The sequence below is a fragment of the Artibeus jamaicensis genome, unplaced genomic scaffold (assembly GCF_021234435.1).
Source record: "Artibeus jamaicensis isolate MK-2021 breed Jamaican fruit bat unplaced genomic scaffold, CSHL_Jam_final contig_478, whole genome shotgun sequence".
NCBI classification, from domain to species: domain Eukaryota; kingdom Metazoa; phylum Chordata; class Mammalia; order Chiroptera; family Phyllostomidae; genus Artibeus; species Artibeus jamaicensis.
This window is the reverse complement of record NW_026521855.1, coordinates 355,386-368,218: the sequence shown is the minus strand read 5'-3', so window position 1 is coordinate 368,218 and position 12,833 is coordinate 355,386. Positions and strand designations below refer to the sequence as shown.

The following is a 12,833-nucleotide window of genomic DNA, read 5'->3' as shown; positions in this document are numbered from 1 at the left end:
AGCCAAGAGTCGGAAGCAACCTAGGTGCCCCTCAGTAAACGAATGGATCAAAAAATTGTGGTACATATACACAATGGAATTCTATGCAGCAGAGAGAAAGAAGGCACTACTACCCTTTGCAACAACATGGATGGAACTGGAAAGCATTATGCTGAGTGAAATAGACCAGGTGTTGAAAGACAAATACCATATGATCTCACCTTTAACAGGAAGCTAAACAACAAAACAAACAAGCAAGCAGAAAAAAAAAAAAAAACAATGACACTGAAATGGAGAACAAGGGGACAGTGACCAGAGGGGAGAGGGAAGGGAATTTAAGGAAAAAAAAGGGAGGGATTTGGAGGAACAAGTATGAAGGACACAGGAACAAGAACTAAGGGGGGTGGAAATGGGAGGGAGCTGGGGAGACGGGGCGGCGGAGGCTGGGTTGGGAGAAATAGACAAAAAACTGTACTTGAAAAATAACTAAATAAAATTTAAAAAAATAGAAAAAGAAAAAAATAGCCTGACTGATTTACAGAGGACAGTGATTCAATTGTCCTGTCTTTAAACTTATTACCTCTTGAGATTTGATTAGATTCTGGGCCAGCGCTTTGAGGAAGAGGATTTCCAACTTGGTGCCTTGTATTGAAGTGCGTTATACTGATGGCATATGGTGATTGTCCTTTTTAGCAATGCTGAGACAGCCAGGTGGGTCCAGGAGGGGACAGGCCAATCCCTCTTGTAACTTTGATCCAACTTCCACCCCATCGACCACCTACTGCATGACATCCCTGGTTTGAATCCGTATTGCACCAAGGGTTACAGGTGGTTGGTGACGATCTAACAGGAACATTCTTGCCAGATTTATTAGCTTGGAGGCTTCTGTAACGAAAAACTTTCCCTCACCAAGTATGGCTCCTTGCTTATTCTAAAATTCAGCTCATATTAAAAAAGGTTAAGGTTAATGGCATCATTTCCTTTAATTTCACCAGGACAAAGGCAAGGAGTCTTGGAGTGAGGAGGACCAGTGGTCACAGACACTAGAAAAAGTGACAGAAGCCCATCACTGCAGCTCCCACCAGCAGGTCCTTACGTTGGGTATATTTGATATTTTTCTATGGGGAGAAATAAAGAAAACAAAATCATTTGTATTATTCCTGACTGAGAAAAAAAAAAAGGTCTTGATGTTTTTCTGAGGGTGGTGCTAAGTTTATGTTAACGTAGGCAAACTTGACATACTGATAATATGGACTCCTCTTCTTCAAGAATGTGGTCTGTCTTGCCTTTTATTCAAGTTTTTAAATGTGCTTTGAGGAATGTGTAAAGCAGTTTCCTTTCCATGGGGTTGTTCCCGGGATGGGGATGTTATGAAAAAAGTTATTGTACACAGGTGTGCTTGGACTTACGCATGAGTGCAGATTGTTAGTATGTGCACTTGGACTTAACATGAATGCAAATTTTCATTGCTCTGGATACAGTGGAGCAGGATGGCTGGGGTGTGTGGTAAGTCATTCTTATACCTTCAACCCATAGTTTGCTCACTCCATTCAGCATCTATAGTTATTTCTGGGTGCTGGTGGTATTTCTGCCCTTTTAGTGACTGGTAATACAACAGTTCAGATAAGTGTTACAAAATTTGCATTAGAAGCACAGGTCTTGATTATACGATCTTGGTAACTTCTCCCAGAACCCCACCCAATAGGTGTGCCCTTGTGGGATAACAGATGCCTTTTTCTCTCAAACTTCATGGGTGGCCTAACTAACTTTAATGCCCTCAGTTGATTACGTTCCAAAATTATGCTTAAGGCCAACTCAGGAGAGACACCAACCAGCTGCCTCACTCGCCGATGGCTTCTTTCAGCAAATATTAATTGGACATCTTTCATGTGAGACGTGTGTTCCAAAACGTTTGGTCAAGAACTTTGGGGGCATAGCATATCCATGTCACAAACCTCTACTTGACGGCTCACAGCTCTTCCAAAGTGGAAAAGGACTCCATCCAAACTAAATGGATGACTTGGGGGAGAAGTCGTTCATAGGTTAAAAATTAGACGCTCTCCCCTGGTGTCTGTCGCACCACAGACACCCCTGGTGTCTGTCGCACCTCCCCGTGACACAGAGGGTCACGGGGAGTTCCCAGGAAAGAAACCGAGGGCTGATATGAAATGTCCTTCATTTCAAAACACATTCAAGTCTGTGAGAGCACAGTGTTTGAGAACTATTTTCCCCAGGACATAAGCCTATCAGCTCTTTTATTTATTCATTTATTTGTTTTTCGAGAGAAGAGAATGGAGGGGAAAAGAGAGAGAAGCATCAGTCAGTTGCTTCTCACATGTCCCCAAGTGGGGACCTTGCCCACAACACAGGCATGCCCTGTGTTGGAAATTGAACATGCAACCTTTCAGTTTGCAGGCTGGTGTTCAATCCACTGAGCCACACCAGCCAGGGCTAGTCTATCAGCTATATAAATATATATTCTCAAAACACTGCCTATGGTTCCGGGTGGGATGGGTGTTCTGCTAGAATGGTCAACAGACCCTATGCCACTTTGGGGTTTAAATTCTTTTTTTAAATTGAGTTTATTGGGGTGACATTGGTTCGCAAAATCATACAGGTTTTGAGTGCACAAGTCAATGAACCATCATTGGCACACTCCACTGTGCTCCCATTGCCCCAAGCAAAGTCTTTCCAACCCCATCTATTTCCCTTTTTGTCCATCTGCACCTACCCCCCCATTTCCCTCTGTGTCTATGGGTTATATGTATATGTTTTTTTGGCTAATGCCTTCACCTTCTTTCATTTAGGTCCCCTTCGCCAACAGCTGTCAACCTGTTCCATGTGTCCATGCCTCTGTATGTTTTCCACCAGTTTATTTTGTTCGTTGGATTTTACATATGAGTGAAATCCTGTGGTACCTGTCTTTCTCTTACTGGCTTATTTCATTCAGCACAATAATCTCCAGGTCCACGCACGCTGTCACAAAAAGGGAAGATTTCCTTCTTTTGAATGGCCAAGTAGTATGCCATCGTATACATGTACCACAGCTTTTTTGTCCACTCATCTACTGACAGACAGGCACTTGGCCTGTTTGCAGATCTTGGCTATTGTCAATAATGCTGCAGTGAACTGATTTGCAGGCAATCAACTCTTCCTCTTTGATGGAGACTTGTAAAATTGTGCCAGCATTCTTTGGCAAATGTCCCTTCCCTGCTGGCTGTCATTTGCATAATGTCCTTAGAACTGGGAGTGAATTCCATGCTTTTGTATTTGGGTAGAGATCTGGGCTTCCTTTGCATGTGTGGGAAGGAGCTGCATGACCTCTGGCTCCCCTTTGGACCTGCAGGGCTGGCCTTGGCCTCAGTCTTCCCCATTCTCCATGCAGCTACAAGAATGGCTTGTAAAATGCTTCTTCAGTAAACATCTTGTTTCCTCCAAAGAAATCTTGCTCTCCTAGTAAGTCTATTTGAAGCTAACCTTATAAATAGGGTTGAAAGAGGATGTGTGCTATTCAAGTGGATTAAACCACGGGTTACTTGGGGGTAAAGGAGACACACAGGTTACTTTTGGGAGACACACTTATTATGAAGGTTGCTTGAATCATCACCAAGCAGAGGGTGGCACGTCTGCCAACTGGTGGTCACTGTGGGGAGTGACGGAACTGGTTTGGGCTGCAAAAAATGGTTTTGATCCTCCTCTGCCTTCAGTCTCAACACAGAGCAAGGTCATGGATCCTAAAGGCTTTGGACACAAAAAGCAAGGGGAGCCCGAGCTGAGTGGCTCAGTTGGTTGGAGTATCATCCTGTCAGCCAAAAGGTTGTGGGTTTGATCCCCACTCAGGCACATTACTTATGTTTCTTATGTTACTTATGTTTCCTTAATTCCTGAAAGGGGTGTGTATCGGAGGCAACTGATCTACGTTTCTATGTCACATGGATGTTTCTCTCTGCCTCTCTAAAATCTATAAACATATCCTCAGGTGAGGATTTTTTTTAAAAGCAGGGACCACCTTGGTAGGGTCTGCTTTGGGGTACCAGAGAAAAGAACTTCAAGACCTTTTGAAGGACTTTTTGGAGAGATTTTCAAGGGCGACTCAGGTTATTTTTTTTACAGGAATAATGCAAGGCAATGTATCCTGTGCATTTCCCTTTGGAGCAATACAATACCGAGGGTGCTGTGAGGGCTGGCAGGATCTTTTTCATTCTTCACCATCCCCCCCTAGAAATTCTTCTAAGGTAAGCAAGAGCCAGAGGGTGCCTCCTAGTGTTGAAGCTACAGGCAGACATCGAAGAGGCCTGGGCACGTGTTGTCAACACCAGGCAGGAAGGTGTCCCTGGTGACAGCACTTGCACGAGAGACAGAGCAGAGCAAGTGGCACAGGTCACTGCTGGCCATGCCTGTCTCCTGCCCCAGCCATCCCCTCAATCCCAGCTTGGACTCCCTGGAAACATCTACAGGTGACGATTGTGAGAACACCTGGGGGGTTGAGTGTTTCACAGATCATGGGTCACTTTGATGTTTCTCTTCATAGCAGTTCCCAGGCAGCCGTGGGCCCTGTGCAAGGCTGGCTAGGGCAACAGGAGGCTTGCTGTTCTTGGGACAGAGTGGACACTGGGCAGGTGGTTCCATCTCCCAATGCAGGATTGAAATGCAGAGGCTCCAAGTGGCTTGTCTCTGGTCAGAGGTGGTGCTGGGACAAATCCTCAGGTCTTCTTAACACAGCTCATTGTCACCTCAGCCAGAGCAAGGAATACCACTAGCATCTGCTGGAGAGATATTTTCTTTTTTTAAAAAAATATATTCTATTGATTATGCCATTACAGTTGCCCTTATTCCCCTCCATCCTGCACACCCCTCGCCCACCATTCGCTCCCTTTCATTTATGTCCATATGTCACAAGTTCTTTAGATTCTATATTTCCCATGCTATTCTTGCCCTCCCCCTGTCTATTTTCTACCTACCGTCTATGCTACTTATTCACTGTACCTTCTGCCCCCTTCTCCTTCTCCCACTCCCCTGTTGCTAACCCTCCATGAGATCTTCATTTATATGTTTCTGCTCCTGATCTAGCTGTCCTCTTAGTTTGCTTTTGTTTTAGGTGTGGTTGTTAATAACTGTGAGTTTGCTGTCCTTTCACTGTTCATCTTTTTTATCTTCTTTTTCTTAGTAAGTCCCTTTAACATTTCATATAATAAGGGCTTGGTGATAATGAACTTCTTGAATTTGATCTTATCTGAGAAGCACTTTATCTGTCCTTCCATTCTAAATGAAAGCTTTGCTGGATAGAGCAATCTTGGATGTAGGTCTTTGCATTTCATGACTTGAAATACTTCTTTCCAGCCCCTTCTTGCCTGTAAGGTCTCTCTTGAGAAATCTGCTGACAGTCTGATGGGCACTCCTTTGTAGGTGACTGTCCCCTTATCTCTTGCTGCTTCTAGGATTCTCTCCTTCATTTTAATCTTGGCTAATGTAATGATGATGTGCCTTGGTGTGTTCCTCCTTGGGTCCAACTTCTTTGGGACTCTCTGAGCTTCCTGGATTTCCTGAAAGTCTGTTTCCTTTGCCATATTGGGGGAGTTCTCCTTTATTATTTGTTCCTATAAGTTTTCCACTTGTGGCTGTTCCTGTTCCCCTTCTGGTACCCCTATAATTCAAATTTTGGAATGTTTAAAGATGTCCTGAAGGTTCCTAAGCCTCTCCTCATTTTTTTGAATTCTTGTTTCTTCATTCTTTTCCGTTTGGTCATTTTTTCCTTCCTTCTGGTCCACTCCCTTGATTTGAGTCCCAGTTTCCTTTCCATCTCTATTGGTTTCCTGTGCATTTCCCTCATTTCAGTTAGTTTAGCCTTCATTTATCTAAATTGTGACTAAAATCAACCAATTCTGTGAGCATCCTGATTACCAGTGTTTTGAACTGTGCCTCTGAAAGATTGGTTATTTCTTGGTCACTTAGAATTATTGGCTCTGGGGCTTTGAGCTGCTCTTGAGCCGTAATGTTTTGGTCTGTGTGCACCCATTACGTATGAGGGGCAGAGCCTTAGGTGTTCACCGGGGCAGGGTGACACAGTTGTGATGGGTTGTGGGTTGTGATGCTGTATGTGGGGATGGGGTCAGAGAGAGGCAATGGCATTTGTTTTGCTCTCTCTCAGATTTCTGTTTCCTCTGCTGCTTCCCACAAGCAAATTGGGCCCTTCTGGTGCTGGTTCCTAGGTGTGTGGGCTTGTGTACCCTCCAGGACCCTGTGGGTCTCCCCAACGAAATCTCTGTGAGCCTGGGAGCCTCTCCTGGCACCTCGACCCCCCAAATTTTTCCAATTGGTGCTTTCAGGCTCTAATTCCATTCACTGGGGCCCTCGCCTGAGCCGTCTGTCTCACTGTTTGCTCCTTCACTTGGTTTATCTGTGCTCAAATGTGTGAGCGCAGTCAGCCAGCCACCTTGAGCCCTCACTGGGTCTGCCCATTGCCACCCCACGCCTGGGAATCACCAGCCACTGCCTGCGCTCCAGGGTTGTCCCAGCCAATCTTTCCTGCCCGACCTGGCTCTACCAGCCGCTGACTCTGCCCCTCTTACCGGTCTGGCTGAATGGTTTGTTGTTGTCAGACTTCCATACAGTTCAATTTTCTGTGTTTTGGCTGTGTATTTGCTCCTAAAACTTTGTTGTCTTTAAACGTGGTTGTGAAAGGGGGCACAGAGTTTCCACTTATGCCTCCATCTTGGCCAGAAGTCCCTGGAGAGATATTTTCTGATTCCAAAGGTCATTGTTCCCATGGCTGAGGTGTCTGATTGGACATGTCACACATCGTTACAATGTCCTCTGCATATTCTCCTTAGGACACCTGTACTCCCTCTGGGAGGCAGATCATAGCAGATGGAAGATCAACCCCATTGGCCTTGCCTAGAGTGCTCATCTCAGGGTTGGGGGCAGGCTCCCCCAACAGAGACAACCAGCCTAGCCACAGTAACGTGCATGGCACTCTGGGAAATGTCCAAAGGCCTACCAAGGCCTCACTTTCATTACAAACCTAAACATGCAAAGCATAGATTTCTTCCTGCTGCTGGAGCATTGGCATAAAATTACAGAGAAAACATTGCCTTCTTTTTGAAATATCAATAAATTCCTCCCTGGCCCTGGCTAGGTAGCTCATTTGGTTAGAGGATCATCCCAATACACCAAGGTTGCAGGTTCAGTCCCCAGTCAGGGCACATACAAGATTCCATCAATGGATGTGTCAGTAAGTGGAACAACAAATGGATGTTTTTCTCTTTCTCTGTTCCTAAAGTTAAATAAATAAAGGAAGGAAGGAAGGAAGGAAGGAAGGAAGGAAGGAAGGAAGGAAGGAAGGAAGGAAGGAAGGAAGGAAGAAGGAAATTTCTTTCCATAATATGTGCAAACTGGAGACACCCTAAACATTCATTGGTGGAAGAATGGCTATACAGATTGGGTATATGAACAGTTGCCGTGAAACACAATAAACATAAACAAGGTAATACGACACTCAACAACACAGGTGGTTCTCAAAAACATGATGCTGAACAAAGGGAACCCAAATTCATGAGGGCAAGGGATGAGGGCAGAGAGGTTAGGCATTTGTGGCTATTGACTGGTGAAAGGCATGAAAGAATTGGGGGAGACACAGGACTGTTCTGTGTCTTGATCTGAGTGGAGAGTACAGGGGAATGCACATAAAAATTTGTTGACTAGCCACAGTGATCAGACAAGAAAAAAAAAGGCATCCAAATTGGAAAGGAGGGGGTGAAACTGTCACTGATTGAAGACAATATGATAGTGTACAGAGAAAACCCTATAGTCTCCACCAAAAAATGACTCAACCTGATAAGGGAATTTGGCAAAATAGCAGGTACAAAGTCAATATTCAGAAATTGTGGGCATTCCTTTTAATAAAATGTTTATTTATTTATTTATTTTTAGAGAGAGGGCGAGGGGATGAGAAAAGGGGAGAGACATCAGTGTGTGGTTACCTCTCATGTTCCCTTACCGGGGACTGGGCCAGCAACCCAGGCATGTGCACCATCACAGGCCAACATTCAATCCAGCCAGGATGAAAGAGCCACACTAGCCAGGGCATGAAATTGAGGGCATTTTATTACACCAACAATGAAATATCATACAGAAAGTAGAAAAAAAACCAAGTACCATAACAAAAAGAAAAATAAAGTACCAGATGTAAACTTAATCAAGGAGGTAAAAGATCTGTACTTGGAAAACTATAGGACACTGAAGAAAGAAATTGAGCAATAAAACACAAATAAATGGAAGTATGTGTACACACACACACACACACACACACACACACACACACCATGTTCATGGATTGGAAGAATTAACATGATCACAATGTCCATACTACCCAAACAAATATGTCAAAAATTTATGTAGAACCAAAAAAGACCCCAAATAGCCTCAGCAATCTTGAGAAAGAACAAAGGGTTCTTTGCTAGACAAAAGGGTTCCATTAAAATGGTGCACATTTAGAAGTGGAAGTCCTGTCAGGTGACAGCCACACTGAAGGTAGAGCCGAGTGGGGGGAGAGTGACATTGATCTGTGCAACGGGGACAGGACAAAGCCACACACGGGCCAACATCAGTGTGGATTCATGGCTTCTTGCCCAGGACCCTTCAGGAAAGCATGCTCCTTGTTGGCCTTGACCCTGGCTCCCACCATGACATACCTTTCTCCCAATCCCTGTGGCCCTTCTTATAGTTCTCCTTAAGGCTCTCATGAATTACAGTGACTCTGGCCTAGGACCTGACAAAAGATATTCTAGAGAGACTTAACTTTTCAAGAGGGGTTCCACGACTCTGGCCCTTTAAGAAACCTCTCATCAAGGACCAGCCCTGGTAGCCATGGTAATATAAAAATGTTTGGAATTCCCTACTGCTGTTTAACCTTGGCAGTTACTACTGTTTGAGCCTCTGAGAGATTCTCCTCCTGCCTTTTTTGATTTTTTGGGGAAGCAGTGTGGTTTATTTATTTTTGCCCTGCTTCAGGAGAGTGTGGCAAATTTTTCTGGTGGGGGATTCCTTTGGTTTCATCGTTTCCTGTGCTCTGTGGAGACGTTTCTGCTAAGTGTCTTGGGAGGAGGTTCTATCAAAGAGGTGAGCTCAGGTCACCTTTGTTGGTCAGAAATGAGCATCTTCTCGCTTTGCGGGCTTCTTTGCTCGTAGCTTTGTCAACTGAAGCCACCTGAGTATCATTTGAGTGTGAATTATGACTCTTAGCACTGGGTGACATCGTTTCCACCCTCCCATGTGCCTCCACGGGACAGTGACAGGGTGGGGGGTGGTGTCCGTGTGGGACAGCAGATGCCCAATGTGGACCTTAGAGATGGAAGGCACAGAGGTGCCAGACCACAGGGTCTCGCTCCTGTATTTTTAAAGAGAATTTATCTATTTACTTTTAGAGAGAGGGGGAGGGGGAGAAAGAGGGAAAGAAACATTGATCGGTTGCCTTTTGTGTATGTCCCACCTGGGGACCGAACCCACAAGCTAGGTGTGTGCTGTGACTGGGAATTGAACTCGTGACCTTTTGCTTTGCAGTATGATGCCCAACACACTGAGCTATGCTGGTCACGGCAGATTTGTCTTTTGGTTGATAGTCTCTTGATGTGACTAACTGTCACCCGATGTCAGGAGAGCCAGAAAGCTCTGTGCCAATAGTGATGGCTTCACATCCCAGCTTTGCCATCTACATCTGTGTGACCTTGACTAAGTTACTTAACTTGTCTGTGCTCAGTTCTGGCTCCTATAAAATGGGGATCATAACTGCGTATCTGTCATTGTGTGATCATGAGCACTGAATGTGTTAATATTCATAAGGGGTTTGAAACAAGGCGTGACCTGTACGAAACACAAGGTGCATGAAGGGTAAGTCTTCAGCGATGGGCAGAGAGTTGTTAGGCTTTGTTCAGAGCCCCCAACTCTACGTAACCATCCCTCTTCCATTCACTGCAGGCGATTCATCACTGTTTGGGGATCGCTTAACGTGGGCTGAACCTTCCCCTTCCCGTTCAACATTTCCTACCGCTCCGAACATCTGCTGTGCTCCAATCTTCCTGAAAGCTTCACTCCTTCCACGTCAACAGCTGGTAAAAGTTGAAATTAAGATATATGGAGTCTTTCAAGTTTAGTCTTCAGGGAAACACTTGGGAGCTCGGGTACTTCCCAAGTGTACAGTTATAAGGTGCATGCCCCAGACTGTGCACGAGTGGGCACCCTGCTGGGGTCAGCAAACTTCATGGCAAGGAGGTAGAGTGTGGAGGGTGCTGGGTGTTTCTGCAGGGGCACGCGCCTCAGGTCTCCCCTCTGAGTGAACCCTGCCTCACTCCTTTGAGTTCATCAGCAGAGGGAGAAGCCCAGGGCACACCATTTTCTGATTAGCCCTGCAACTTTTTCTTGGGGCTCAAAGGGAAAGAAACCCAAATCAGTTGTGTTTCTCCACAATTTAGAGTTTGCTTCGTTCAATGCATTTGCCTCATGCAAAATGCATGAGAGTCTTGAAGTCGGTCCCCAAAGAAGCCAATGTGCAAAGGTGGAGTCTTGAGCAAGTGATGGGTAAAAAAGTAAATAGGTGTGATCTGTTTGTATGCAACATATTATAGATCTTCAAGGTCATGCTTATTTTTCATTACAAAAGTAAAAGTACGTGTGTTCTTTCATGAAAAGCCATACAAATTACAGAAAAAGGTATAAATAAGAATGAAAGCCTACCCTTCTCAATCCATCTGCCTAGAATTACTTCTTTGGTGAGCCCCCTTCTAAATTAAAAAAGAAAATTCACACATCTATTTGTATCCATAAAGAAAATTATACCTGTTTTTCTTTTGACACAAATGATCATACCATATGAGTTATCTGTTCACCTTGTGCTTTTTTCAGTATACTGCAGAAATTTCTTCAGACAGTTTATTCTTGGTAATGGCCACTATACTCCTGAATGTAGCATAATTTATGTAACCATTCTTCTATTAACAAGCATTTAGGTTATTTTCTATTTTTCTCGGTAATACATGATGATAAAACTAACATTTCACCACATACATTTTCACCACTCTTATACATGCCTCGGTATTCTTGGAGTTAAAGGTGGTGAAGGAGAGGTGTGAACATTTCACCTTTTGTAACTCATTGTCAAATTCTGTTTCCAAAATGCCTGGCGAATCAACACCCTCACCAGGGTCACAAATTTCTTGGCATCTTTTATTCTTATATGAAACATTTAGAACACTAACCAAAGACCACTCTGTCTGTGAGCCCCCTAAATATAACTTAGAGATAAGCAGCACAAGATGTAAACTGTTAGCGTTCCATTCATAGTTCAGTGAGTGTTTTTTTTTCCCCCTTTATGGTTGTTCCTGGCTTGACTTGGTGATGCCTTGACTGTCTTCAGTGGACCCTGATCAATGCGCTTCTTCAGCAAAAGGCTGGCCCTGGTCCTTAGTTATGTGTCCTGGGTTTTCAGCATAGGCATATCCATCAGCAAATCCTGGCATGTGTGGGAGTTTGACAGCGATGTCATTACCATGATGTACATTGGACTCTGGGAAACGTCTTACGTGCAAAGAGTTAACACGTCTGGCAACATTCTGAAGCTGCCCATGCGTGCCGAGTTAAATGAAAGCTGGGATGTTCCACAGGAAATCTACTATGGGCAAGAGCTCATGTTGCTGGCCAACTTTATGACACCGGTCACACTGTACTTTGGCTCCCTGGCCGTTTGGGTCAGCTGGACCGATGCCTTGTACCCAGATTTCCTCCAAGCCTGCTACATCTCTGCCTTGTTTCTCATTGTCAGTGGCTTTTGTATCACTGTTACTGTGAGCTGGAATTTCATTGCAGACATTTATGGCAAGACCACCCTTGACTTCCCACCTGATTTCCCGGTAGGGAGAGAAATGGTAAAAGTGAAGTACATTTCTTATGTGTTGCCACTAGGCATCGTATCTGTCATCCTGGCGCTAGTGAGTGCCCTGATATTCTCCTATGAATGGTATTCAAACATACAGTGGTGCCAAAAGAAACCAACTCCTGTGCTGACAGATTCAGGGAAAGAGTCCTGAATGCAGGGCCTTCTCTTTGGAATGGCTGGGGAAACTGTTTTCTTCATGACATTTCCTATGTACCTATCCTATTTTCACCACCCAGACATTCCCAATAAAAGAGACTTGGTTTCCTAGCATGTGTCTGAAGTTTATGTGCTTCTTTTCTGCTCTGTTCTGCAAAACTAGTCCTTTCTTTCAAGGTTTTCACGTCCTGAAATCTGTAGGCAAACATATTCTGTAGAGACTGTCGACATATAATAATATATATAAGGCAGGCAAAAAATGTGATTCCTGGCTGGTGGCTCAGTACATCAGGTGCTGGCCTGCAAATCAAAGGGTCGCCAGTTCAATTCCCGGTCAGGGGATATGCCTGGGTCGTGGGCCAGGTCCCCACTAGGGGGTGTGCAGGAGGCAACCACACATTGATCTTTCTCTTCCTCCTTTCCCCTCTGTCTAAAAATTTATAAATAAAGTATTAAAAAAATAAACCTTACAAATCTTGAGGACATCCTAACGGGTTATGTTAGAGCAGGGTTTTCCCACCTCACCATGGCTGACATTTTAGCCTGGGTTGTTTGAGGGCAAAGGGCCTTATGTACATTGCAGGGTGTTTAGCAGCATTTGTGGCCTCTACCCAGTAGATGGTGGTTGCGCCCCTTTCCCTCCAGTAGAGACTGAACAATGACTCCAGACATCTCCCAATGTCCTCTGGGGGGACCCAAAATTGCCCCTCATCAAGAACAGCTTGGGGGACTTCCGACCAAGATGGAGGCATAGGTTGTGCAAGGAGGTGCA

At 44.7% G+C, this 12,833-nt stretch overlaps 1 protein-coding gene across 1 annotated transcript; it reads left to right on the top strand.

Annotated features, from left to right (window-relative positions):
- The first annotated feature begins 1,021 nt into the window (after positions 1–1,021).
- Positions 1,022–12,069, top strand: LOC128627871 (uncharacterized). The gene is made up of 3 exons (XM_053668201.1): positions 1,022–1,067; positions 9,952–10,085; positions 11,387–12,069. The coding sequence occupies exon 3, from the start codon at positions 11,400–11,402 to the stop codon at positions 12,054–12,056; it is 657 nt and encodes a 218-aa protein (XP_053524176.1). The 5' UTR covers positions 1,022–1,067; positions 9,952–10,085; positions 11,387–11,399; the 3' UTR covers positions 12,057–12,069.
- Positions 12,070–12,833: the final 764 nt, after the last annotated feature.

Bases quoted from the DNA above. Each gene is read 5' to 3' on its own strand.
- LOC128627871 (XM_053668201.1), top strand. From the start codon at position 11,400: ATGCGCTTCTTCAGCAAAAGGCTGGCCCTGGTCCTTAGTTATGTGTCC.